Raw genomic sequence first — 24,315 nt, 5'->3', positions numbered from 1 at the left:
CTGCTCTTGCGGCCAGGGCCCAGGGCTACGGCCCATACAGGGTCCCGCCTGGAGCTGCCAGAGGGAGGCCCGGTGCCACTTGGGGTCAGCCTGCTCTGCTTGCTGGGGCCAGGCTGGGCCAGGTCATGTGTGTGCGTGTGCACGCGCCCGTGCGAATGTCCCACATGTCTGTGCAGGGCCAGCCTGCCTCCTGCGTGTGGGCACAGGGTGGCTGTGTCCTCTGCACGGGCCCTGGATGTGGGGGCAGCTGGATGGCGGACACCTCAGTCCGTCAGGCTCCTGGTATGCACCAGACCCTCTGAGTTGTGTGGGAATGGCCTCGGAGGCTGTCTGAGGTGGCCAAGACGGTGGTGGGGTAGGAGGACCCAGGGGCCTTCGATCCTGACTCCACGGCCTGACCCTGGGAAGGAAGCGTTGTGGTGGGAGGGAAGGGCTGGGGAGACCTGCGGGGACCGCAGAAGGGACAGGGGCGGTCAGAACACGGTGGCCAGGTTTCGGTAGCAGGTGCTGTGTATTGAGAGCCGTTTCTCGTGCTGGGCAGAGCACTCAGCGTGTCACCCGTGACCCTGGGCGGTCGTGCTGATTGTGTCTGTCCTTTAGATAAAGGCCCAAGCTCAATGACAGGAGGTTACGGGGCACTCAGGGGTCTCGGGTCAGTGCCATCCAGTCCGAAGGCCTAGTTGTTCAGGGACAGGTGCCCGATGCCCAGCGGCTCCCGCCAGCCCCTTGGGTCCTGACCCAGTGAGTCAGGAAGCTGTCTGTAGCCTGAGCTGGCACGGCGGGCACCCCTCCCCTCTGTTGCCCTGCCCTTCAGGGCATACACACTGGCTCTTATCTGGAACGCCAGGTGGGGGCCCCGCAGCCCCTCCAGGACCCCACCCTTGCCAAGGAGACCGCTCACTACCAGCCTTCGGGGTTCACTTTCGTGTCTGCCGCGTTCCTCTTGCAGATGGGCCGGTGGGGCAGGGAGAAGTGGTGAGGACAGTGTGCAGTCGGTCTGGGGCCTGGCCACAGGCCTCCTCCAGCACTGCCCGTGGGCACCGGTAGTCCGTGGCAGGCGGCAGGGTGGTCGGAAGTCTCTGGCTCCTGGGTGGCCTGGCCCCAGACCTGGGTCTGGATGGAGGCCAGTCTCCGGCTGTTCAGTTCAGTCATCAGGCCTCAGGGCCAGCCTGGGTCTCCTGGTCTGGCGGCGGCCAGGACTGTCTGGGGCCCCAGAGGTGCCGGTCGCGGGCGTGGGAGGCCCCGCTCAGCGGCCGGAGCGGTCTAGCAGCATGAAGAGCAGCCCCAGCAGCATGAGTGGCGTGAAGACCAGCAACAGACCCAGCAGCTCCAGGGCCAGCAGGCCCGACAAAGCGAGGCGGCGGCGGCAAGGCCCTCGTTCCCGCAAGGCCCAGAGCCGTGCACCCAGGCAGGGCGGGCACGGTAGGAAGGGCAGGCAGCCCTGGCCGCCCACAGGCCCTGCCAGGAAGCGCAGCTGGTAGCGGTGCTCTAGGGAGGCCCAGGGCCCCGGGCCCCGGGGCGGGGGAGGAGCGGGGGGCGTAGGGGGCGGGGGGCCCTGGGGCCCATCTGCCTGCAACAGCTCCTCCTGCAGCCGGCAGATCTCCCACTCAAGCATGGGCGTCTTCTGGCGACACAGGGGGCAGCATACCTGGCCCAGGCTGGCGCTGGGGGCTGTGCCCAGCAACTGGTGCAGGCAGCCCACGCACAGGCCGTGGCCACAGTTCAGCAGGGCCAGGCGGTGCTCCCCAGGCCCATAGGGCTCTGTGCAGATGGGGCACTCCTCCTCCCCCAGGCCTCCCGCCTGCCCCCCCGCTTCCTCCTCCTTTGCCTGTCGGGCCCAGGGGCAGGCTGTGGCTCTGGCCCCCAGCAGGGGCTCACTGTCTAGAGCCCCAGGACCCTGGGGGTTCCTAAGAACCCTGCCGTCCAACTCTTCGTCTGCCAACACTTGGCGTGGGGGTGCTAGGCATTCAGGGCTGAGAGAGGCTGAAGGCAGACCACGGAGTCCAGAGCTGAGGTCACAGGGGCCATGAGTGGGGGCCCTGGGGCAGGAGTCCAGATGGGTGGGTGCGGTCCCCAGGGTGGCAGCCAGGGTGGCTGGGGCTGTGAAGGTCACCGTGGCCCTCTGGACACGGGCAGGGTCTGGCACTGACCTCAAAGCAGCTGTAGCCTAGTCCCAGCGCTGGGCTCCTTGCCCCGCCCTGGAAAGTCACCGGCACTTGGGCCCCAGCACTTGTCCCGGGCTCCGGACAGCTCTTGGACCCACGGGTGCTGTCTTCTCCGTATCTGCCCCCGGCCCAGACCTGGCCACCGCCCACCCCTGTGTTCACAGCTGACGGACAGACACACAGACTCCAGGCAGCAGCTCTGTTAAGTAGACCAGCCAGCCTGACTCCTCCTACAGGAATTCCCCTGGGGATCCTGAGGGCCCCTCCCAGGGGTGGGGACCATGGCTGCCCCGCCCCCACCTTCCCTCCCCAAGCCAGGACTGCTATGCCCGGGGCAGGCAGGGAATGGGCAGTACCCATCCTTCCTTCCAGGGCTGCCTAAGGCTGCCCTGGGCTTGACAGAAACTGGGCAGAGCTGTACAAAGTGGGCAAACAGCCAGCACACATCACAGCAGAATCAGACCCTAAGTACTGTAGCAAAGATGGCAGAGCAATGGTGCAGTGCCCACCGCGGACAGCCGTCCCATCCAGACCCACTGCAGGCCCCAGCAACCTCCCCCCAAGGTACCAAGACAGTCAGAAGGAAGAGCATGTCAGGAACAGCCAAATAGAGCCCATGACTTTTTTTACTGAGCCTTTCCAGGACTGGGGCGGGGAAAGTCTGACTGGCTGGGGGCCTCCTCCCTCTGCTCTGACCCTCACTGACTTCCAGCCTGGCCAGAGCCCCGTGAGGCCCTGGGGTGGCACCAGGTGCGTGGTGGCAGAGGGTGGCTGGGAGCCCGTTGTCCCCGAGGGCAAAGGGAGGTGGCATGTGGCACTCCCAGAGACCCTGCACCACCTCCAAAGGTGCCCTGGGGTTCCCCAGCCCCCAGGTTCCTGTGTCGTCTGGGGAGTCCGGATGGCCGTCAGGCTGCCCACTCCTTCTTGAGGCACCGTCCCCACACAGGGTGGCGCAGTCCAGGGACCACCCTGACCAGGACCCATGTTGGGCCAGTGGGAAAAGGCCAGCAGGAGCCTGGAACCCTGGATGGGGGCATGGCGGGGTGCCACACGGGCAGTGGCGTCGGGGCTGAGGACAGAGCCCCAGGTGGACCAGAGCGAGGCTGTGCAGGGGACGGGCCGGGGGGGGGGGGCGGAGAGGTTGGCGGCCTCCTAGAGGGCGGTGGCTAGAGGGGCCCAGGCCAGCAAGATGGCTCCTCAGGCCCAAGTCTCACTCTGGAAACGCAGTGTCCGCTGGAGCCTGGCCAGGTAGGCGCCTGCATCAGGGCTGGAGAGCCCGCCCTCCTCCCGGAAGACAGACGTCAGGGCTTCCGACACGTCTGCGGGCATGCACTTGGCATTGCTGAAGGGACAGGCCAGGAGGGCTCAGCGTGTCTGGGACCCCCCTGGAAGGGCTGGCCGCCGTCCCCACCCAGCGGCGCAGGCTCACCCTGCCAGGTAGAAGTAGGCGCCCCGGTGCTCCAGCAGCTCCCACACCAGTGGCCCGAGCTCCCGGATCCGATGTTGCACATATACCTTCTGCTCCTATAGGGACATGGCAGGGGGCGGGGGGTGAGACTGCATCGCGGCCCCCTCCCCACCCTTCCAAGCACACCCACCTGCTCCCGGGAGAAGGCTGTGAAGAGGGTGAGGCAGCCCCTCTTCTCCAGGTCCAGCCACTCAGCCCCCCAGTAGAAGTCCTGGTGGCGCGAGCGGCAGCCAAAGAACAGAAAGTTTCCTGGGGGAACACAGGGTGGCCTTGAGGCTTGGCTCTGCAGGCTCCAGCCGCCGCCTTGCCGGAGATCCTGTGTGCTCACCATTCCGGCCCTGGGCCACGCGCTCCTGGACAGCTGCTCGGAAAGGGGCCACGCCAGTGCCAGGGCCCACCATGATTACAGGTGTGTCTGGGGTCTCTGGGAAGGTCAGGCCCCCGGGCCGCACCCACAGCGGCACCTGGACAGGTCCTACGGCAGGAGAGAGGTGGTGTGAAGGGGTGCCGAGGACCAGTGCCCTAGCCTGGCACTGGCCGTGCGGGACAGGGGAGAACGGAGGCCCCAGGCCCAGTCCTCTGCACGCCCCTCCAGAAAACGGGGGTCACCTTGCCCCGGATCCAGCGAGGCCAGCCAGGAGGAGCAGAGGCCCCGGCGGCGCTCCTTGAGGCGTGTCTGGTACTGCACCACAGCCACGAGGATCTGCAGCCTGGATGGGCGAGCCTGAGGGACGGGACGCTGGCTGCCGGCTCCATTGGGCTCTCCTGGCCTCCGTCCGCCCTGGCTTCAAGCTCGACCCATTCCCCCGAGGGCTGGGCCCAGATGTGGGGCAGACGTGGAGGAACGGGGTCCCCCGCCCCCCATACGCCTGCCTGCAGCCTACCCAGCATCCCTAAGGCCAGCTCTGGGCCCTGCCCCGTGGGCCTCACCAGCAGAGAGGAGGCGATGGAGAAGGCCCGCGGGCGGATCGGGGGGATGAGGTCCAGCAGGTAGTCCGCAGGGATGGCTCCCGCCGTGTGCGGGAAGTCGCACAGCACCTGGGCAGACACGGCCTCGGGTGGGCACGGCCGGCACGGCCCCTCGAGGCTGTGGCTTGGAGCCCTGGGCCCGCCCACCTGCCCACGGCTGCCCACACCTCCAGGATGGTCCTGCGAGGCTGGCTGCAGTAGGCGTACAGCTCCTCCTGACCCTGGGGGGAGCTGAAGTACAGCAGCTTCTCCCGCTCCAGCTCGTGGGGAGAGAGACAGGCCAGGAGCTCGAAGAAGGAACGGCGGGGCACGCTGGCAATGTCCAGGTAGTGTGACACAAGGTGCCTCACGGAGCAGGGCTGGGGCAGCCGTGCCGGGCAGGGCACACCTGCAGCGGGAGGACAGGGGGAGGGCTGAGCAGACCCCAGCAGAGTAGGGAGAGCACGTGCCCACAGCTGGGCCCCCACGGGGCCCCGCGCTCACCTGGCTCCTGAGGCAGCAGGGTGAAGGTCTGAGCCGGGTCCAGGCCCAGCACCTGGCAGAACTGCTGGGTGTGGCTGGCCGCGTTCTCGGGCAGGATCAGTACCACGTCGCCGGCTGCAAAGCTGTGCAGGAAAGCCTCTGGGAGAGTGGGCCGGGGTGCGCAGGGCACCGGGGGTGCAGGAAGGGTGCCGGCAGAGGGGTCCTCGGGGGCAAGTGTCTCCCTGCTGTCTGACCCGCACCCCCAGTCCCCCAGCCCCGGCCCTTGGCCTCCGCCCACTGGTGTCTCAGGCCCCTCACCTGAGCCCTGAGCCTGTGATGTCAAACTCGATCAGCCGAACGTCCTGGAAGTGCGAGGGGCCGGTGACTCTCTCGTTGCTGACCATGGGTGCCAGGAAGGGCTGCTGCTCTGAAGGCGGACCTGGAGGGTCTGTGCTGGCCCCAGGCTGCTCCTCAGAGCGTATCATGGGGGCCTCCGGGAGGAAGTGCACAGTGAACTTGGGGGGCAAACTGTGGAGAGGGTACACACTGGTCAGGCTGTCGTCAGGGCCCAGGCTGCGCCGCTGCACCTGTCGGCCCACACTCACGGGACTCCGGCGGGGATCACACCAAGGTCAAGGGGCACAGGGTACAGTGCCAGCACCTTCTCCCACAGATCGTGCAGCCAGGGGTCGATGGCAGCATCAGGCCTGGAGGGAGAGCATGTGCGTGTTAGCCTGGGGGGGCCCTGCTCGTGGCTGGGCCTGCAGGGGAGTGCCCCCACCCCACTCACCCCAGCTCATGCTGGTCATTGCCCAGGCACACGGGCAGGAGGGCGCGGCCCCCGAGCTGCAGCAGCCGACGGTGTAACTTCTTGGCCACAAAATTGAACCTTCGGAGAGGGAGCGAGGCTTGGGCACACCCAGCCCCGGCCGCAGGGCAGTGAAGGGGAAGCAGCCCCAAATGAGCCCACGGGGCCTCATGGGCTGGGCAAGGATATGGGCAGGAGGGGCTCCCCACCCCCACCCACCCTCCAGCCTGTGTTCGCCACCGTGCCCACGCGAGGCACGGAACAGGACCACCACCCAGCAGAGGACTGTCATGCTGCCGCGGCTGCCCATCGTCCTCGGCTGCGCCCTCCCAGCCCTGCACCGGCTGCGCCTGGCTTTGCAGGCTGTGGCACCCGGCACCCCGCACCTGGCACCCAGCGCCGGCACCCGGCCGGCCTTCCCTCAGCCCCTGCGCCACACAGCTAGAGGTTTCCACGTCTCAGTGACCTGACAACGGACATTCCCTTCAACGCAAAGCCCTCGGTGCTGCCCTGAGAAGGAAAGCAGTAGTACTCTTTGCTTAGGACGTGGGTGTCCTGAAAACCCAAGAGGGAGAAAGGCCAAGGTCGTCACAGCCCACCCAGGGAAGTGGTGCTACGGAGCGGCTCCCGGGGCTGGGCGGGTCTTCTGTGCCCCTCGCTTGTTCCCACTGCCCTCTGTAAGCCCACATATCTCCTATGTGTTTCTCGGAGAGTGGGGAGTCAGTGGGCCTTTGCTGCCGTGGGTCCCATATCAACCTAGGATGCTGGGCAGGTCCAGACATCACCTCCTGCCCTAGAAGACCCCCCTTTGCTGCCTGCCAGTTTCCAGTCTGTGCCCCGAGCACTCTTTAAAACCCAGATGCTCCCCGGTGGTCACTGCGGAAGCAGGACAGGCAGCCCGTTCCCCGCCCGAGGTCCAGCGGGAGCCCTGGGGGCCGAGTCACCATTCCCGGTACTGGGACACTCTGTGCTCGACCTGGAGGACAGTTCCTGCAGGCCAGTGGCCCTCCTGCCCCTACTTACTTGGCATACGAGGAGTCCCCGAGGCCCAGGACAGCAAAGTCTGTCTGACAGAGGGAGGTCGGTGGCAGATTCTTCCGGAATATGAACCTCCAGAAATTCTGCAGCCAGAAGCCAAAGTTAGAGAGAGGCCCTGCTTTGAGCAGCGGGTCGCAGGGCCAGGTAGAAAGGAACCGCCTCTTGGAGCCACCCTGTTCCTCTAGACCTTTGTTATTAAAACAACACCACTTTTTTATTCTATTACAATAGGGTGGGAGGGGAATTGGGAAAAAGCAGAAAAATCGCACAAAAGAAAGTTGCCCCAGGGGCGTGGTTTCATCTGCCTCCGTCCTGAGATGGAGCCCCAGGCCGGGTACTGAGGACTGCACGAGGTACACTACCTCTGCCTCTCCCTCCCTCTCTCAAATAAATAAATCTTTAAAAAAAAAAAAATGATAAGGGGCGCCTGGGTGGCTCAGTGGGTTAAAGCCTCTGCCCTCAGCTCGGGGTCCTGGGATCGAGTCCCGCATCGGGCTCTCTGCTCGGCGGGGAGCCTGCTTCCCCTTCTCTCTGCCTGCCTGTGATCTCTGTCAAATAAATAAGTAAAATCTTAAAAAAAAAAAAATAACAAACAAACAAAGAGTCAGTGAGCTGCCCCAGAGCCACCACCAGAACGTGGAGCTCCACCCCATCGGGGCAGAGGGGCCCTGGGACTAAGGTTCCTAAGGTCCACCCCAGGAAGGCCGCAGCTTTTTCCCACCACTCTCTCCAGGTGGGGGAAGCACCCGCCCCTGCTTGGGTCTCCCCGCGGGTGGCTTACTCCTTCAGACTACAGTTCTGTGTCCTGGACGCCCCACCCCCAGCTCCGAAGCCCAGGCTGCCACAGGCACCCCTCTGGGCCGAGATGTCAGGCCCTGCAGCCCCCCCTCGACAGTGGTCGGTGGAAGGGGAAGTTTCTCTCCTTTGGAGCCCGCTCCTGGCCCCGAGCCCACATCCGTGTGCTTCACACTCACTGCCGCCCCACGGCTCCCCACCTCACTCATTGTGCTGGCCAAGGACCCAGAGCTGTCCCCAACCCTGGGCACCCTCATCTCCATGCATCTGCCCATCCCAGCAGCCTTACACCCGGACCCCCAAGGTCACAGTCCAGTGCCTCTCCTTCCTGCCTGGGGTCCTCATGGGAGCATGTCTTGGGCCACACTCTGTCCCAGCCTCCAGGCATACTTGCCCAACATGGTGACGGAGTCCCGTCACCTTCAGCCATGGAGACCAGAGCCCTGGCGACACCTGCTTGTGTGTGCGCTGCAAGATGTCAGGGACTCCACCTCCCTTCTGCTGCTTATCTCCAGAAACAGAGGCCCTCTGCGGTCCAGGGACTCCGGCCCTGTCCTGGGTCTGCCCACTGCACTGGGGACTGTGCCCGCTCTGCCTCCCGGGACCTCTCCAGCGTGCACCTCCTTAGAGACCGGTTTCCTGAAGCCCCTTAGGCGACGAGAAGAGGCTCAGCCAAGGGACACTTCTTGCAGCTCTGCATCCGAGCACGGCCGCGTCCTCCCTCCGCAGGGGCCTGCAGGTTTGCGGGGCACGCTTCCACGGGAAACCCTCTTACCCAAGAGCCCGAGCCCCTGCTCCAAGCTGGTCCAGCCGGGCCACGGGGGCCGAGAAGCCAGTGTCCTCCCGTGTCCTGTGGTCTGTGCCCAAGGGCTGCAACCACTGCCGCATGCCTTGGCCGGAGCCGTTCCTCCCAGGCAGGCCTGTCCCGGGTGCCCTTCTGGGACACCATGACTCTCTTTGGTCAGTTTCTTCCCACCCTACGGTTCACCTTCTGAGGTTACTCAGATGACCTTAGGGTTTTGATTTGCTTCGTGTCCTAGCTCACGGGGTTTGTTCAACTTTCCAGAAGATCTCAACTCTAATCTTTTCAAGTTTTCCGGTGTTTCCTCGGTTTCCAGGCTTGTCCTGTTTGGCACGCTCTTGTTCCGTGGGTGTGGGCCCTGGAGGGTCTCCCCTGCCTCTGCTCCTCCCGCTTATGTCCCTGGAAGCATCTCGGTCTCTTTCCACGGTGTTGTCCCTCGAGGGCATGGCGGTTCCTCCTGGTCTCCTTGCACTTAAGAAACTGACAGGAAACCGTGAGCTCAGGCCTGTCACCCCCTGTGGGTTCCCAGCCAGGACCCTGCTGGGTTTCCCACTGTGGTGACTCCCTTTCCTGACAGAGGGCTCCGCCTGTCCACTGCCTGGGAGCACGTGCCTGACCTCGGGGCTCTGAGGACCAAGGCCAGGCGGCCAGAGCCTTCCTGTTCAGTACACAGCCGGTCACCAAGCCAGGTCTCCAGCAGGGACCAGCCCCCTCCTCCGTGTCCCTGGGACCTCAGTCTGCAGCTTCTCCGAGGAGCCTCCGGGCCCTGCTTCAGCTGGGGAGGGCTCTGTCCTGACCTCCTCCACAGTGGGGTCTGTGCCTGCCGCCGAACGTGTCCACCACCCCCGGGGACGGCCATTGCCTCCTTCGTGCTGTTGGCGTCTGATACCCGGTCTGCACCCCAGCCCCCAGCCCAGCTGACCTCCCCGACGTCTTCATCTCCCCTTCCCTCCCGTGCCTCCTGCTTCCGGTCCCCTCAGATCCGGCTTCTCCCCTGTTCCTCTTCCTGTCCAAGAGGCCGCTCCGGACTGTGTCGACTGTGTCGGAGTCACCGCCCCAGGCCTCCCACTCTGCCGTACGACTCGGGCCAGGACCCTGCTCTTCAATCTTAAGCCTCTTTCTCCCCGTCGCCCCATCCCCAGCATTTTTTTTTTTTACTTGTTTTTTATTTTTTCACCCCCAGCATTTAACAGGTCTTTCTTTCTTTTTTTTGTTTTTTTAAAGTTTTTATTTATTTAGGGATGCCCGGATGGCTCAATTGTTAAGTGTCTGCCTTCGGCTCAGGTCATGATCCCAGGGTCCTGGGGTTGAGCCCCACGTCAGGCTCCCTGCTCAGCGGGGAGCCTGCTTCTCCTTCTCCCACTCCCCCTGCCTGTGTTCCTTCTCTGGCTGTGTCTCCTCTCTCTGTGTAATAAATAAATAAGATCTTATTTATTTATTTGAGAGAGAGTGAGGAAGCAAGCAAGGGAGCACAAGCTGGGGGAGGAGAGGCAGAGGGAGAAGCAGGCTCCCCGCTGAGCAGGGAGCCCGATGTGGGGCTCAACCCCAGGACCCTGGGATCATGACCTGAGCCGAAGGCAGATGCTTAACTGACTGAGCCACCCAGGCGCCCTTTTCATTTAATGTAGAGACATTCCTAAGATCCTCTCCACTCACTTAGCTGTTGGCCCCGTGACCCACTTCTCTCCCTGTAGGTCCCTGAGACTGGTCTCCCCAAAGTCACGAGCAATCCCTTTGCTGATAAACCCGCCAGTGCTGCTCAGGCCTTATCTTACTTTACTTCTGTGCAGCTCTGAGAGCTGGAAGCCTTCCTCTCAGGAGTCACCTCTGTGCCCTTGACCTTGGATTTGGTACACTCCCTCTGTTTGCTGCCCTCCCAGGCTTTCCTCCACCTCTCCTGCCCTCCGTGTTCAGGGCCACCTGTCTCCGGAGGGAGGGAGGAGCTTTCTTTTTCAAGCCTCACCCAGGATCCTTGCCAGAGCTGCCCCCTGACCTTGCAACCCCACCTGAACGACACCTAGCCCTTGACCCCCCTGGTCTCTATCTCCGTGCCTGGAACTTCCATCCGTTCCGGCCCCCGAGCCCCAGTCCCCATTTGAGTCCACGTCCTCTCGATCTCACCCTGCCACCTCTGGGGCGCCCCTCTTCTTCTCTTCCATCTGCCGCCCTCCTGGTCCAGGCCACCAGTCCTGCCCGTACCATGTGTCCCCTGGAACTGTTCCTGCTCCACAGCCCGCCCTCCCTACTGACAAGCGGCCGTTCTGCTCCCCAGTGGATCGCACGGCGTCTCACATCGGGTCCGTCCCCCTTGCTGTGGCTGCCGGGCTCTCTGGGATCAGTTCCGGCCTCCTGCCTCTCCTCTCCCCTCCCGGCCCGAGGCTCCCCTTGCCTCTGTCCCACAGAACCGCTTCCTACTCTTCCTGGAGCTGCTCTTTTCTCGGCTGCACAGGCTGCTCCTTCTTCCCGGGCCAACCCCCACGTATCCTCAGGACTGAGCCTACATGCCTTGCTTCCAGAAAGCTCTCCCTGAGTCCCCAGGTTGGGCCACACAGCTTTTACAAATGCCCCCGTGACATCTGGTACTTTCGCCGGCGGCAGGGATCTCCTAGCACCGTAACCGCCTGTGACGGTGGTTGCTTTTGCTACGCCGTGAGCGCCGGGAGGACAGAAACAGGCTCGCGGCCGGATTCCCAGCACTGGATCATGCTCAAAAGATGTTCAAAGAATAGAAGAATGTTCTGGAAGGGTCTAACGGTTTTGAAATACACACAGAGACCCAGGCCCGATCCACAGACAGCCCTGGAGAAACTATTAAGGGTTAAAATGGAGATCAAGGCGATTCGGTGGCCTGTGAAGCGTTTATTAGCGAGGACAGCCACAGCCCCCAGCTCCTTCCGAAGAGACCCTTCCAAATCCATAGCCGAGGGGCAGCAGGCACCGGAGGGGCAGCTTTCCTGTGCTTCCGGGACTCCCGGCCAGGGACAACGGAGGGAGGGTCCGCGCAGTGACCTGAGCGCCTGGGCAGAGCCTTCGGGTCAGCCTTACCTTCATGTTGTCGGGAGGGTCCCCTTGGCCCGCAGTCGCACAAACAAATATCACCAGGGGCTCCCTAATCAGATTCACCTCAACGGAAAGACACACGTGTAAGACCTCGCGCTGCAATGACTAGGCATCCCCCGCTTCCCTCGGGGCGGTGGGCCGAAGGTCTCGGTGAGCGCCCCCGCCCCGGCAGGCCCCCCTCCCCGGCAGGGCCCCCTCCCAGGCAGGGTCCCCCCTCCCCGGCAGGCCCCCCTCCCCGGCAGGGTCCCTCCTCCCCGGCAGGCCCGCCCTCCCCGGCAGGCCCCCCCTCCCCGGCAGGGCCCCCTCCCCGGCAGGCCCCCCTCCCACCTCGCCCGCTCCTCCCTCCAGGTGCTGAGCCGAGCCACTGCCCCCAAGTCTTCCCGCCACAAACGAAGGGCCCGCGGCCGGACAAGACGCGGCGCGCTGCGGTCGAGGGCTCGGACGCGGCGCTGGCGCCCCAGGCAGCTCGGTCTCCCCGCCGAGACCCCAGGGCGCCCTCACCACGGAGTAGGAGTCCAGGGCCTGCACGCGGCACTCGAGCCGCCGGCGCCGAGCCTCGCGGCCCAGCCTCTCCGACACATCCTGAGCCGTGCCTGTCTGGCTGCCGAAGAGCACGAGAAGCCCCGGGCTCGGCATCCGCGCGGCCGGCCGACGCCCGCACCCCCGCACCGCGCCTCCTCACACTCCCGCGAGCCCGGGCGGCCCGGCCCCGTGTGGACTTCCGACTTCCGGTGGCGGCCGGAAGTGACGCCCTCAGACCGCGCCCCGCAGGGCATGGCGTCCGGGAGAGGCGGGCGTCCGCTAGCGGCCGGTCCGGGGTCCGGGGCTGGGGCGAGGGTAGTGGCGTCACGCCAGCGCCGAGGGCCGGGACAGCCGGAGCCGCTCCCTGGCCGCCGCTCGCCGCAGCAGCGACGGCAGCAGGCGCCGGCCAGGCCCGCGGGGAGAGGAGGCGCAGCCCGGCCGGTGGGACGCTCGGCCGCGCCCGGGTCCGCGCTCAGCCGGCGCGATGCTCTTCTCGCTCCGGGAGCTGGTGCAGTGGCTGGGCTTCGCCACCTTCGAGATCTTCGTGCACCTGCTGGCCCTGCTGGTGTTCTCCGTGCTGCTGGCGCTGCGTGTGGACGGCCTGGCTCCCGGCCTCTCCTGGTGGAACGTGTTTGTGCCCTTCTTCGCCGCCGATGGGCTCAGCACCTACTTCACCACCATCGTGTCGGTGCGCCTCTTCCAGGACGGAGAGAAGCGGTTGGCCGTGCTCCGCCTCTTCTGGGTCCTCACGGTTCTTAGCCTCAAGTTTGTCTTCGAGATGTTACTGTGCCAGAAGCTGGTGGAACAGACTCGGGAGCTCTGGTTCGGCTTGATCACGTCTCCAGTCTTCATTCTCCTGCAGCTGCTCATGATCCGCGCCTGTAGGGTCAACTAGCCCCGCAGAAAGGCCGGAGAGGGGACCCTGCATACGTAGGATGCTGGACCCCAGGCTGAGGCCTACCTCCCTCGCACCAAAGGAGAAGTCTGGGTCTGAAAGCAAAGCCAGCTCCCGTCCTGGCCAGTGCCCAGTGTTCTCTGTACCAACCATGTCTTATACGGCCCCCTCAGCGGGGCTGGAAAGAGCAGCCTTGGTCCTTAAAACGTGTTTCTCGCTATTTCATGCTTTGAACAGCGAATCTTTGAATTGAGATGCCGAGAAGGACCCCGGCCAGAGAGTGCAGAATTCCTCTGACAGTTGGAAACTGCATATATGTAAGATGTCCTGATGGGCTCTGAGTATTTTCATGGATCTTGGGAAAGGACTCCCTGTGCAAAGGCTGCAAAGCCTGACTCAGGGTCTCCTCTGCCCCGCAGCGCTCCCCTAAGAGCTCGCTGCCCTGTCCATCCGACAAGACTTACTTAGATGCTTGAGCTCTGAAAAGCGTAAATGAGCTTGCATCCCCTTCCCTGAGCTACTGGGGGAGGATGGCCCTGTCTTTATTCCAGGCAGACAGAAGTACGTTGAGTAAGCATGATTGGGACCCTGTACTTGGAGATCTGTCGCCTGAGAGAACTTTGCTTATAAAGCACCGCTTGGCTTCCTGTCCCAGCTGATCGCAACTTTTCTACCACCTTGTGGCCAGCACTGTTAGCACACCTGGGACAGATTTAGGCCTTCCTAAGGGACGGAGGAGAGTAGCATCTTTAACGCTCATAGGCATTGAGACCTGGAAATGGTCTTGGCTCACATTTGTTGGCCTGGGGTCTTTAATGCCAGTCAGGTGCCAAATGCGAATGTTTGCTGAGATAAAAATAAAATAAGAATGTTTTGCTGAGATGGGTAGTGATTGCCTGACCTCTTGAGGGTGAAATCACATGAGTGCTGAGATGCGCCCTCCTTTGTTCACATAGCTGGTTACAAAGCTGACTGTGGGAGACTGGAATGCACTAGGGCTTCTTTGGTGCGTGGGGGCGCTCCCTCCGAGAAGTTTGTCTTCCTGGCCTGGTGACCAGGGTAAAGACAACATAGGGTAGGACTGTGTTGAGGACCTGCTGAGTAGTTTGTGTGACACCAGAGCCTTGTTTTCCTGCCAGTGTGTGGTCCTCGTAGGCCTTACTGTGCAGCAGGGGTCAGACTGTGGCCTGAGGGCTCTTTTTGTACTGGGAGTACATTAGCTGAGAGTGATTTCTACATTTCAAAGGGTTATAAAAACAAAATGTGACAGAAAATGAATGTGGCTTGCAGTTGGCACTCTTGGCCTTTTGGGTCAGATCATTCTTTCATTGGGGCGGGGTAGGGGTGCTGTTCTGAGCATTGTAGCGTTTCACCTCCACTCAGTAGATGCCAGGAGGCCCCCTCACTCGTGGCAAGTAGAAGGATCTGCATACATTAACAAGTCTGGGGGACAAAACTGTCCCTGATGAGAACTGCTAGCAGAGACATTTGCTGTCTGGCCCTTTACAGCACAGGTTGGCAGACCCTTACTTCAGTGAAACAGCTTTGGGACCCTCTGCCTGGAGTGGATGCTGAACGGCCTGAGCCACTGAGATGCTTGTGTTGGAGACTGGTCTGGTTTGTACCACGGCTACAACATAGCTTTCTACTGAGGACTGGCATATTTGCGTCAAAATCAGAAGCTGAACATTACCAGGGTGTTTTCTTTATTTTATTTTTTATTTTATTAAAGTTTATTTATGTAATCTCTACAGCCAGCATGGGGATTGAACACAGGACCCCGAGATCAAGAGGCGCATGCTTTTCTGACTGAGCCAGCCAAGCACCCTGGGGGTTGGTTTTCTTTTAATGTTATTTTTAGGTTGCATGTTTTGTCGTATCCTGCTTCATTCTATAGTTCAGAATTGAGTGATCCTGTTGGTATAGAAGTAATGGGCATAGGAAGGCTTCGTTTCCTTTGGAAAAGTGATTTGACCAGAGTCCTGAGAAAGAGAAGCGCGACTTCTGGAAGGCTGAAATCCAGTGTTTTTTCGGCTTAGTAGAGTGGAAAGGAGTAAGTAAGTCACTGTTAAAGAGTGGTGGTGTGGACCACCATGGGACCCAGAAGCTGAGGAGGGCACCCCAGGTTGAAGCCTGCCCCCAGTCTGTCCAGAGCCCCAGTGTCCTTGGAGCCCTGTCCCCGAAGGGTGGGTGCTGTTGCACGCAGTAGTGCTATTACTGAGCAAGTGCTGAGTGCAGGAGAGGTGAGGGGGAAGGCAGGCAACAGGCCCCCTTGGCTCCCCTGCGCCTCCAAGTATGGTTGGTTCTTCATGGCACGTGGGCGAGGAAGCTGTGCTCTTAAGGTCATTGGCACCCCTTCCAGCCTTGGGATGAGGTTAGTTCAGAGAAAGAGGAGTGGTGTGGGTTAGCAGGGCGGAGTGCACAGCCTGGCTCCCGCGGCTCTCCGCACCGGAGAGGTGTGTGCGGGGAGCCTCCTCTGCGCCTCCTCGCAGCTTCTGCACTCCTGCCCTGCTCGGGGGGCCCTGGCTGGCGAAGTGTGGGGAAGGGCTTCTCCCGCTTGTGTAAGCAAGGGTGAGTTCTCGGGGCTAGGGGCAGGAGCTAGGGGTGCCTGAGAAGCAACTCAGCGCTGCGTCAGGCTACAGCATTGGCATCTCCGCGACGTCCCGCGGAAGAGCTAGGACCACAGGTGGGCAGTCCCTGAACCAGCGCGGACAGCTCTCCAGTCCCGGGCAGGCCCTTCTTCCACTGGGTTCTGAGCGTGAGGAACAGGTGGACTGGGTACTGGCACGATGAGGAAGGACCGAGCCCGGCCAAGGTCACCCACCTGGCTGAGCGCAGGGGTCCGGAGGGCACCGCCCGCCTGGACCCACCCCCGCCGGGCTCCGCCCTCCGGTCGCTGAAGGCCAATGGCGCAGAGGCGGAAGCGGGGTCGCCAATGAGCGGCGAGGGGTCGGGGGCGTGTCCAGGAGGGCCTTTCCCCAATGGAAGCCGGCTCGGGAGACGGGCGCTCTCCAACTAGGCCCTCGGGGAAAGAGAGGTCAGGGAGAGCCGCCTCCAATCAGCGCGGCCGGCCGCCCTCCCCTGCCATAGGTGGGCCCGCGGGCCGCGAGGCGGGTCCGAGCCGGCCCCTCCCCGACCGACGGCGGCCGGGGGGCGTGGCCGCGGCGCGAAGGCCGGCGGCGGGCGGCGACCGCAGTTCCCGGCGCGCGCTGGCTCCGGCGCCCGCTCCGCACCATGGCCGGCCTGGGGCGGCCGGGCCCAGGGCCCCGCGCCGTGCTGCCCGCCTGGAAACGGGAGATCTTGGAGCGGAAGCGGGCCAAGCTGGCCGCTTTGGGCGGGGGCGCGGCGCCTGAGACCGGGGCCGAGGCGGGCGCGGCGGAGCCCTCGGAGCCGGCGGCCGAGCGGCTCGTGCTGGCCGACAGTCTGGGCCCGCTGCGCGAGAACCCGTTCATGCGGCTGGAGTCGGAGCGGCGGCGCGGGACGCGGGGCGGCGGCGGCGAGGGGCCGGCGGGGGCGCGGCCGGTGCAGCAGCTGCTGGACCTGTACCGCCGCGTGCCCGGCGTGCGCACCATCCACGCCGACAACATCCTCATCATCGAGTCGGCACCGGGCTTCCCGCCCGCCGGCCCCGGCCCCGGCCCCGGCGCCGGCCCGGCCGCCCGCATCCGCGCCGCCGAGGTGCTCGTGTACGAGGCGCCGCCGCCGCCCGGGCGCGTCAGCCGCCTGCTCCAGAAGTTCGACGCGCCGGTCCGCCGCGGGAGCCCGGAGCGCGGCCGCACCCCGCCGCCGCCCCCGCCGGCTCCCGGCCCCGCCGCCTCGCGCGTGGGTGAGCGCGCAGCCAGCTTCGAGCCTGAGCGCCGTGGTACAGGCCCCGGGGCGCGACACAGCGACTTCCTGCAGAGGACCGGCAGCAACTCCTTCACCGTCCACCCTCGGGGCCTGCACCGCAGCGCTGGCCCTCGCCTGCTCCCGAACGAGCCTGCAGCCCCCGAGACCCCAGCCGGCGCTGCCAACGGCCTCGCGGGCTCCGCACCTGGGCCGGGCGAGTGGAAGCCAAAGGTGGAGTCGGGGGATACCCCGGTCCACCCGCCCCCCAGCCCGGGGACCCCCAGTGCCACTCCAGCCGAGTCCCTGGCCTTGCCCACACCCAACCCTGCCAGTGCCACTCCTAGCCAGCGCCAGTGGGTCTCCGCGGCCACCAGCGCCAATGACTCCTTTGAGATTCGCCGGACCTCCAAGCCAGACATAGACAAGATCCCTGCTGGGGACCTCCAGGCCCGGGCCCTGGCCAGCCTCCGTGTGAACTCCCGAAACTCCTTCCTGTTCATCCCGAAGCGCAAGGACTCTGCCCCCGCCCCTCCTGAAGGGAGGCAGGCCGGGAGGCTGCCTGAGAGAGAGATTGGCTGGTCCTCCCAAAGCCTGGAGCTTGAAGCCCAGCTGGTGCCTGGAAGGGACAACGTGCCTATTGGAGGGAGGAGCCCCTTGGGGGTCGAGGAGGGGGCCTGCGCCAGGCCAGCTGCTGCCCTCGTGGACCAGGCTGTTGGGCGGCAGAGGCTGTCCTCACCATCCCTATGTCCGCTGGCTGCCGACGAAGCTAAGCCTGCCGAGGGCCTGGGGGTCCCCAGCCTGGCCAAGAGCGGCAGGGAGCCTGGGAGGCCCGGACTGCCTGTTACCTTCATCGATGAGGTGGACTCGGAGGATGAGGTTCCCCAGGAAGCCAAACTGCTCTGCTCGGCGGGAGCTGCTGGGCCTCCTTGGTGCCCCCTGCACCCCGCCGGGCCCGCGCACCCATCAGGGCGCCGGTATCTAAGTGGCAACACCTTCACAGTGGTGCCCAAGAGAAAACCAGGGTCCCTGCAGGCCAATGGGGAGCCCAGTCCACAGGAGGCTGAGGAGGACGACGCGGGCGACTCGTCAGTTCCCCCCACCGCCCTGGGGACCACACTGAAGAAGCGCTACCCCACTGTGCATGAGATTGAGGTGATTGGTGGCTACCTGGCCCTGGAGAAGTCCTGCCTCACCAAGGCCGGCTCCTCGAGAAAGAAGGTCAGTCGGGGAGCAGGGGAGAGAGGTGACACCTGGCTTGGCTAGGGGGTGGCTTCTGTGGGGACCAGAGGAAACCCCGGACTGGGCGGCCATGCTAGCTCCAGGAGGGCTGAGCTGGGGAGGGGCGATCCCTGGTCTGGGCTCCAGGAGAGCCAGCACCAAGGCGGCCTTTTTGTTCCTGTGACTGCACCCGGGGTTGGCGGGGCAGACCTGTCTCATCGTGGGTCCAGCTGGAAGAAGTAGTTCTGGGCCTGTCAGTTCCACCTCGGCCCTGGCTTTGAGGGTGTAGCCTGGCTGGGTCTTCTGGAGTCCTGGCCTATGTGGGTCGCAGGTGCCAGGACAGAAGTGGGAAGGCGCAGGAGGCCAGTGATTTGGGTGTGATCAGATCCCTACCCCGCTGTCAGCCTCAGGGCGCAGAACTGGGAACTATTCCATGGGGGACGATCAACTCCCCTAGAAGGCATGTGGCCTGGAGCTTAGCAGGAGCTGGCTTCACGAGAGCATTTCTTGACCTCCTAGTGTGTGTCAGGCCTGGGGGGTGATGCCGGAAGCAGCGTAGACCCTCCCCCTCACCGGGGAGGCTGGGCCACAGGTGCAGAGAGACGAAGCTGGGGGACCAGGACTCCTGCTGAAGTCTTAATCCCCAGCGGCCCAGTGGCCCGGAACCCTCTGGGCACAAGACAACGTTCCTCAAATTCTTCCTGGTCATTCTAGCACCTGAGTCTGGCGCAGGGGCAAATGCCACAGCCAGCCCCACCGGACCCCGTCCGCAGGTGCGGGCAGATGTGCCTTCCCCTGGAACTGAGACGGCACCTAGCAGGCTTCTCCGGTGGCTCACCCTTGAAGCCACCTTTGCCACCACCCTCAGTTTCCTCAGGATGATGGGGGTGGTGATATGCTTTGTGTCACTGAAGCCCCCGTCAGTGGTGCCTGCTGATTGTCTAAGCACGTGAGCCACCTCCTCCCTCCGCCGTGGGCTGGCCTTGCCCTGCTCTTCCTCCACATACCCTCCCCTCCTGGGTGAGGGCGTTGGTGCTCCTGCCAGCTCCATCTGCTGGGACAGGCATCCACACCCACCTGCCTTGGCACTCCCGGTGGGTCCATCTTGCCTGCCTGACCTTGACTCACCCTTTCTGTAGTGCTGTGTGTCACAGACCCACCTCCCCGCGCCTGCTCCTGATGGTTGACCCTGAACTGGGAGGCAGTTCCTTTTCATGCTGGCCCCAAGAAGTGGAGGTGATAACAGCCCCCCACCCTGTAGGTGAGGAACCTGAGGGTGGCTGGAGGTCGTGGAGCTTGTGGAGCAGGAATTGAGTGCTAGTTTCTGTCTCTAGAGCCCCCATTCACTCCTCCCGCAGCTGATGACAGCACTGTGGGGTCGTTTGTGGCAGGGTTGGGGTGAGAAGGCGGGAGGAAGCGGCGGGAGGAAGCAGGCGCTGGCCCCGAGCGGAGAGCGGTTCAGACCAACCTGGCCCATATCTCTGTGCCAGCCTGAGGGCGCTGGGGGTCCAGATGGATTGCCTGGCAGCACGATCTGTCGGAGGTGACTTCTGGCTGTGAGCACTGCCCCACCCCCTGCACCAGCTGCCCAGCCTGGGAAGAGCCAGAACCCCTGTTGCGTGGGGCCAAGGCGTGGGGCTGCCCAGGCCTTCGGAGCAGGATGCTGGCTTGGGCTTGGGCTACGGGTGTGCTCCGTTCCCCGACTCAAGCCTCTGGGCATTCCTCCTGCTATTCTTCTGGGCTCCGGGCCGCTGGACCACTCCAGCCAGCGGGTGGATTGGACCATTGTCCTGGTGCCCGCATCCCGACTGGGGACCTCGGGGCCCGCTGCTCACCTTGACCCCCACATGGCTGGCTGACCAGGGTGGTGGGAGGTGCTGGGGCCTCTCCCAGGCGGTGCTGAGGTCCGGCTCTCCTGGGCAGCCTGCCCCTGAGCCGGCCGGTCAGTGTGGGCACAACTTGGAGAGTTACAGGCCTGTCTGGGGTGGCAGCGGTGCCCAGTGCACAGCGCACCCAGGAGGCCTGCCTGGGGGGGACTTGTCCCTACTGGTTGTCTCTTGGCAGAGTGGCAGATGTCCTCTCTGTCCCTCCCCTGATGGCCAGGCAGGGGCTGACCGCTGTGGGGCCTGGTGGCCAGGCCTCTCACCTCTGCCCCAGCCCACAGGCAGCGGCTGCGGGGACCATCCAGCTGGTGCCCTCCCCCGCCTCCCGCAGGGTCGTTGGCTTGGTGCTGTGTGGGCCCCGTTGTAGGGGCCACCTGGCCAGGCTCCTGCGGGTCTGGCCCTCCTCACCTCCCGACCTGTGGGTCCTCTGCCAGCCCGAACGTGTGCACATCCCCAGAGCTCAGTCTGTGCCACCCTGGGCCATCTGGTCTCAGCTGTGGAAGAAGTGCCGCCCCAGCACCCTGCTTTTACCGGGTGGTCCTTGGGGCTGTGGTGCGGCCGCTGGCCCTCAGAGCCCACTTCCCCACTGGCCCTTTCTCACCCTTCCCGCTCCCCCTAGGGCTTCTGCAGTGGCTTTCCAGAGCCAGAGGCCACGGGAGCAGGCTGGCCCCTGCTCCGCCGCTTCCCCTCCCCCTGCTGGAGGGTCTGCCCTGGGCCGGTGCCGCCCTAGACTGGGAGGATAGGGAAGCCGCTGTGGGAGCTCTGGCAGAGGCTGTGTGGGGCGGCCTCCCAGAGGGCAGACTGAGTGGGGGATGGGAGGAGGCCGAGGGGGCTGGGGAGCGGGGGCAGGGCAGTCCCTCGCTGCCGGCAGGGACTGGTTGGACCCAGCTCCCAGACCAGAGTCCAGGGTGGACGCCCTTTGGTAACCCAAGCTGGGTGTGTACTGGTAGGGCGGGGTGAGGGGGGCAAAGGGCCTGTGGGAGCTGGAGGCGGGCCAAGCCAGAAACCACCTGCAGGCTACAGGTGAAGCCCCCCCCACCCCCGCCAGGTGTGCCCAGTGCCGGCCCCTGGCCACGCCCGGCTCCTCTGTCCCGAGCCCAAGGCCAGCCCCTTCCTGGCAGCATTCGTCACAGGGTGTCCTGTGACCCAGCGACCTGCACCCCCAAGGAGGCCTGTGAGCCCCACTGGCTGCAGAGAGTGGAGACTGAAGGGGAGGTGGGATGTGACCCAAGCCCGGGGCCCCAGCTGGGTGCAGACCGTGGCCTGGAAGACCACCCCGCCCCCGCCTGACCAGGCCGTGCCAGGCTCAGTGCCCGTGTGTGCCCAGCCCCCTCGGTCTCCCCACTAGGAGCTGGTCATGTGGACGAATGAGGGCACGCTAATCCGGCCCGGGGCCCTGGCAGCCAGCCCTTCCTGTGTCTTCCGCGGTGGGGGATGGGCCTGGAGGGCCCAGGGTCATTGAGGACAATGCCATGGACCCAGGGGTGACTGGAAGCCTGTTCATGGTGGAGCCTTGGGGCAGGGGGAGGTCCCTGGGTTGGCAGTCCCATCCTGCCCTGGGCTTCTGTCCTGCTCGGCCCAGGGGGAAGCAGCTGGAGGGCTCGGGTGGGCCTGGGGGGGCAGGGCCGGTAGAGAGACAGGACACCTTCAAGTAACAGGGACAGGTATTCTGCTCTTGCTTTTGGCTAACCTGGGTGGTCTGCACCTGTCTGCTCTTATCCGTGACCTCTTGTATGTGCGGCGGGCTAGGACAAAGAGGACAGGGCTTGGGCCCGAGGTTTGCCCAGCGGATGTCCGTGTGTGCGCCACGCTGAGACGGGGATGCCCATGGCCGTGGGGGTGTGCTTGTGCAGCCATGGGAGGAGCGCGGTGGGGTGACAGGAGCAGGTGCCCTTGTTTCTGGACACCGGCTCCGCCGGGCGTTGCCCCCTGAGGCCAGTGCCGCGGGTCCCTCTGCTGCCCAGGCTGCAAGTCCAGCCTTCCTGTGAGGCCCCTCCGTGTCCTGCTGTCCCCGGGTCCCATGGTTCTCTGCCTGGGGGCCCAGCTCCTGACTGTGGCTCCTTCCAAGGCAGGAGGAGGAACCTGAGCTGCCTGCTGGTGTCCGTGCTCAGGAGTTTAATGTTTCGAGCTGCCGCAGGGCTGGTCCCATCTGCTGCAGGCCGGCGGCTCTCGTATTCATTACCCGCCCGCTGGGCCTGGCTAGGCGCTGCTGAGCAGGCCTGGGGCTCTTGTGGGGAGGGGGTCCTGGGTCAAGGCGGGCGAAGGTCCGGCCGCAGTCCTGCGCGCTGCTAACCCCGCTTCCAATCAGGACCAGCAGCCTGGCCTGGGCTCCGAGGCCGGTGGGAGGGGAGATGATTTGCTCAGGCGTGAAGTTCTGCGGCCTGCGGCGTCGATGAGGGCACGAGGGCCAGAGGGCGGTGCAGGTGGGAGGAGAGGCTCACCACAGCCCCACGGGGGGCAGCTCTGTTCCAATTCTGAGGCAGTCTGTGAAACAGGGTGATGGCCCTTGGTGCCACCTTCCTGGGGCTTAGGTGTGCCAGCCACCCTGCTTTGTCACCTCGTGGGGACTCTGGGGCTTGGGTGTGCCCAGTCCTTGCCCAGCCATGGTGGTCCATGCTGAACTGTGCCTCATTCAGGGTGCTGGTGAGCCAAGATGTGAGCTCAGCCCTGGAGAGAGGCCCTAGCCGACCACAGGTACTGCTCACCACTGGGAAGGCAGGGCCTCGAAGTACGTTCACCTGGACCCTGCTCCTGTCATACGCAGAGCCGCTAGGAAGGATGTGTGGCTGGTGCTGCCCTGAGAAGGCAGACCTTCCACCCTGGGAGCTGCCACAGAAGCTCTGGAGACCCCAAGACTTTGGGCTCCTGCTGGGGCTACGATCTGGTCCCTGGGAAGGGTAGGTTACTCGAGGTGACGAGCCCAGGCCTGGGATAGGAAGCAGACGGTGGGGCCCAGGACGCAGGTTTCTGGACACACTGGCCCCGGGTTGCCATGGGCATCCGGACCCGATCCTCCTGGGGTCCTTCTGGCCTGGCCCTACAGGATACAGGTAAAGGCGTGGTCTCTGATGAGGGGCAGCTCCTCCTTCTTTCGGGTCCTGCCCAGGCCTGATAACCTCTGCCGTGTTCTTTGGGGTCGCTGGGCCCAGCTGTCGGGCTCAAGGTCCGCTGGTGGCCAGGTAGCCGGGCCCCGCTGATGTGCCTCCTGCCCGTAGATGAAGATCTCCTTCAATGACAAGCGCCTGCAGACGACCTTCGAGTACCCCCCTGAGAGCTCCCTGGTGCAGGAGGAGGAGGCTGAGGCCCAGAAGGAGGCCGAGGAGGAGGAGGAGGAGGAGGAGGAGGAGGAGGCGGAGTGCAGCTCAGATGGGGTGGAGAAGCCCTTTGCGCTCTTCCTGCCCCGAGCCACTTTTGTGAACAGTGTGGGGCCGGAGAGCCCTCGCCTGCCGGACGGCAGCTCAGGTGAGTGCCCACCTGTGGAGTGGGTGCCCCAGGGTGTGGCCTGGGCCACACGTCCACATGTGCTTCTTGGCCCACAGGCCTGTCCAGCTACACTCCAAAGCACTCCGTGGCCTTTAACAAATGGCAGCAGCAGACACCGGCACAGGCTCCGAGGGAGGCAGAGCCAGCACCCAAGGAGATCATGGTGAGTGGGGCTGGGGCCAGGAGGGCTGACAAGGGCCGGGGGCGCGGTGGGGGTTCTCTCCGACCTCCGGATGCGCCCCATCGGCTCTGTCTGTGTCCCTCTCTCTCAGCTCACCCCTGCCGGTCAGAATGAGCTCTCAGACTTCCGCAGTGAGCCTGCTCTCTATTTTTGACCCCGGCCCTGCCAGGATGGCCAAGGCTGAGCCCTGGGAGCTGGGCAGTGCCCGGGAGCCCTGCCCTCGTTCTGCCCCCTCCTGCCCCGCCAGGCTCTGCCCTGCCATATCCCGCCCTCCCTTCCCGGGGTCTCGCAGCTGTGCTGGTGCTCGGCCTGAGTCTAGGGCCCTGGGGGCTCCTACCTCCCTTGGGGGGAGCCTTGCCCTCCAGCCCTGATTCGGGGGCACTGCCTGTGGAGGACCGACAGGGTCCTGCTGGACACCATGCCCAGCAGCTGTCCGATGTGTGTGAAGGACTAGCTTGGCTGCCTGTCTTCTGGAACTTCAAGCCATTCCCTGCCCACAACCCCCAACAGCAGACCTCAACCCACCCCCTTTGAGACGAATGGCGTCTTTACTTGCGTTGGACGAGGGACTCAATAAATAGCACCAGACAAGGCCGCCTCTGCTCTCCCGTGTGGTCCTTGGCCTGAGAAGCAGGGAGTAGTGGTGGGGTCTGGGGGACTCCCTTGAGCCCCTAGCAGTGGGGAGGAGGGTACAGTGGGAGCCTGGCTAGGACGTCGGTGACCAGCTGCGGGGATGGC

At 64.4% G+C, this 24,315-nt stretch overlaps 4 protein-coding genes across 6 annotated transcripts; 2 read left to right on the top strand and 2 right to left on the bottom strand.

The window, feature by feature from the left end:
• Nucleotides 1-492: 492 nt before the first annotated feature.
• LOC106004507 lies at nt 493-2,976 on the bottom strand. The gene is made up of 2 exons (XM_013050136.2): nt 2,872-2,976; nt 493-2,167 (listed from the first exon to the last, which is right to left on the bottom strand). Exons 1-2 carry the CDS (start codon nt 2,974-2,976, stop codon nt 1,247-1,249), a joined length of 1,026 nt encoding a protein of 341 aa, XP_012905590.1. The 3' UTR covers nt 493-1,246.
• On the bottom strand, nt 2,774-12,309 carry NDOR1 (NADPH dependent diflavin oxidoreductase 1). 3 transcript variants are annotated; one of them, XM_045082786.1, is made up of 14 exons: nt 12,069-12,309; nt 11,553-11,630; nt 6,896-6,993; nt 5,855-5,953; nt 5,670-5,771; nt 5,383-5,592; nt 5,086-5,207; nt 4,770-4,990; nt 4,564-4,671; nt 4,243-4,357; nt 3,962-4,108; nt 3,764-3,882; nt 3,595-3,689; nt 2,774-3,507 (listed from the first exon to the last, which is right to left on the bottom strand). In XM_045082786.1, exons 1-14 carry the CDS (start codon nt 12,201-12,203, stop codon nt 3,363-3,365), a joined length of 1,794 nt encoding a protein of 597 aa, XP_044938721.1. In that variant the 5' UTR covers nt 12,204-12,309; the 3' UTR covers nt 2,774-3,362. The 3 variants fall into 3 exon arrangements, with proteins under 3 accessions (XP_044938721.1, XP_044938723.1, XP_044938722.1); XM_045082788.1 differs by lacking the exon at nt 12,069-12,309 and adding an exon at nt 8,481-8,987 and having other exon boundaries at nt 11,553-11,791; XM_045082787.1 differs by lacking the exons at nt 11,553-11,630; nt 12,069-12,309 and adding an exon at nt 8,481-9,730.
• A 34-nt stretch (nt 12,310-12,343) lies between these two features.
• On the top strand, nt 12,344-13,864 carry TMEM203 (transmembrane protein 203). The gene has a single exon (XM_004780799.3). The coding sequence runs from the start codon at nt 12,574-12,576 to the stop codon at nt 12,982-12,984; it is 411 nt and encodes a 136-aa protein (XP_004780856.1). The 5' UTR covers nt 12,344-12,573; the 3' UTR covers nt 12,985-13,864.
• Nucleotides 13,865-13,998: 134 nt separating this feature from the next.
• On the top strand, nt 13,999-24,172 carry TPRN (taperin). Its single transcript, XM_045082785.1, has 4 exons — nt 13,999-18,030; nt 23,129-23,375; nt 23,453-23,559; nt 23,669-24,172. The coding sequence occupies exons 1-4, from the start codon at nt 16,219-16,221 to the stop codon at nt 23,729-23,731; spliced, it is 2,229 nt and encodes a 742-aa protein (XP_044938720.1). The 5' UTR covers nt 13,999-16,218; the 3' UTR covers nt 23,732-24,172.
• The last annotated feature ends 143 nt before the right edge of the window (nt 24,173-24,315 follow it).

Source organism: Mustela putorius, unplaced genomic scaffold (genome assembly GCF_011764305.1).
Source record: "Mustela putorius furo isolate JIRA1106 unplaced genomic scaffold, ASM1176430v1.1 tig00000596_pilon_pilon_pilon, whole genome shotgun sequence".
NCBI classification, from domain to species: Eukaryota; Metazoa; Chordata; class Mammalia; order Carnivora; family Mustelidae; genus Mustela; species Mustela putorius.
This window is presented reverse-complemented; position numbering and strand designations above follow the sequence as displayed.

What these genes read in the sequence shown, in the direction of transcription:
- LOC106004507 (XM_013050136.2), bottom strand. Translation starts at nt 2,976, where the DNA reads ATGCCACCTCCCTTTGCCCTCGGGGACAACGGGCTCCCAGCCACCCTC. An exon ending in GGGCTCTGGCCAGGCTGGAA is followed by an intron (nt 2,168 to 2,871) that starts GTCAGTGAGGGT and finishes CGCTGGGACTAG; the next exon opens with GCTACAGCTGCTTTGAGGTC.
- NDOR1 (XM_045082786.1), bottom strand. Translation starts at nt 12,203, where the DNA reads ATGCCGAGCCCGGGGCTTCTCGTGCTCTTCGGCAGCCAGACAGGCACG. An exon ending in AATGACCAGCATGAGCTGGG is followed by an intron (nt 5,772 to 5,854) that starts GTGAGTGGGGTG and finishes CTCTCCCTCCAG; the next exon opens with GCCTGATGCTGCCATCGACC. An exon ending in CGTGGCCCAGGGCCGGAATG is followed by an intron (nt 3,883 to 3,961) that starts GTGAGCACACAG and finishes GTGTTCCCCCAG; the next exon opens with GAAACTTTCTGTTCTTTGGC.
- TMEM203 (XM_004780799.3), top strand. Translation starts at nt 12,574, where the DNA reads ATGCTCTTCTCGCTCCGGGAGCTGGTGCAGTGGCTGGGCTTCGCCACC.
- TPRN (XM_045082785.1), top strand. Translation starts at nt 16,219, where the DNA reads ATGGCCGGCCTGGGGCGGCCGGGCCCAGGGCCCCGCGCCGTGCTGCCC. An exon ending in CCTGCCGGACGGCAGCTCAG is followed by an intron (nt 23,376 to 23,452) that starts GTGAGTGCCCAC and finishes CTTGGCCCACAG; the next exon opens with GCCTGTCCAGCTACACTCCA. An exon ending in CAGCACCCAAGGAGATCATG is followed by an intron (nt 23,560 to 23,668) that starts GTGAGTGGGGCT and finishes CCTCTCTCTCAG; the next exon opens with CTCACCCCTGCCGGTCAGAA.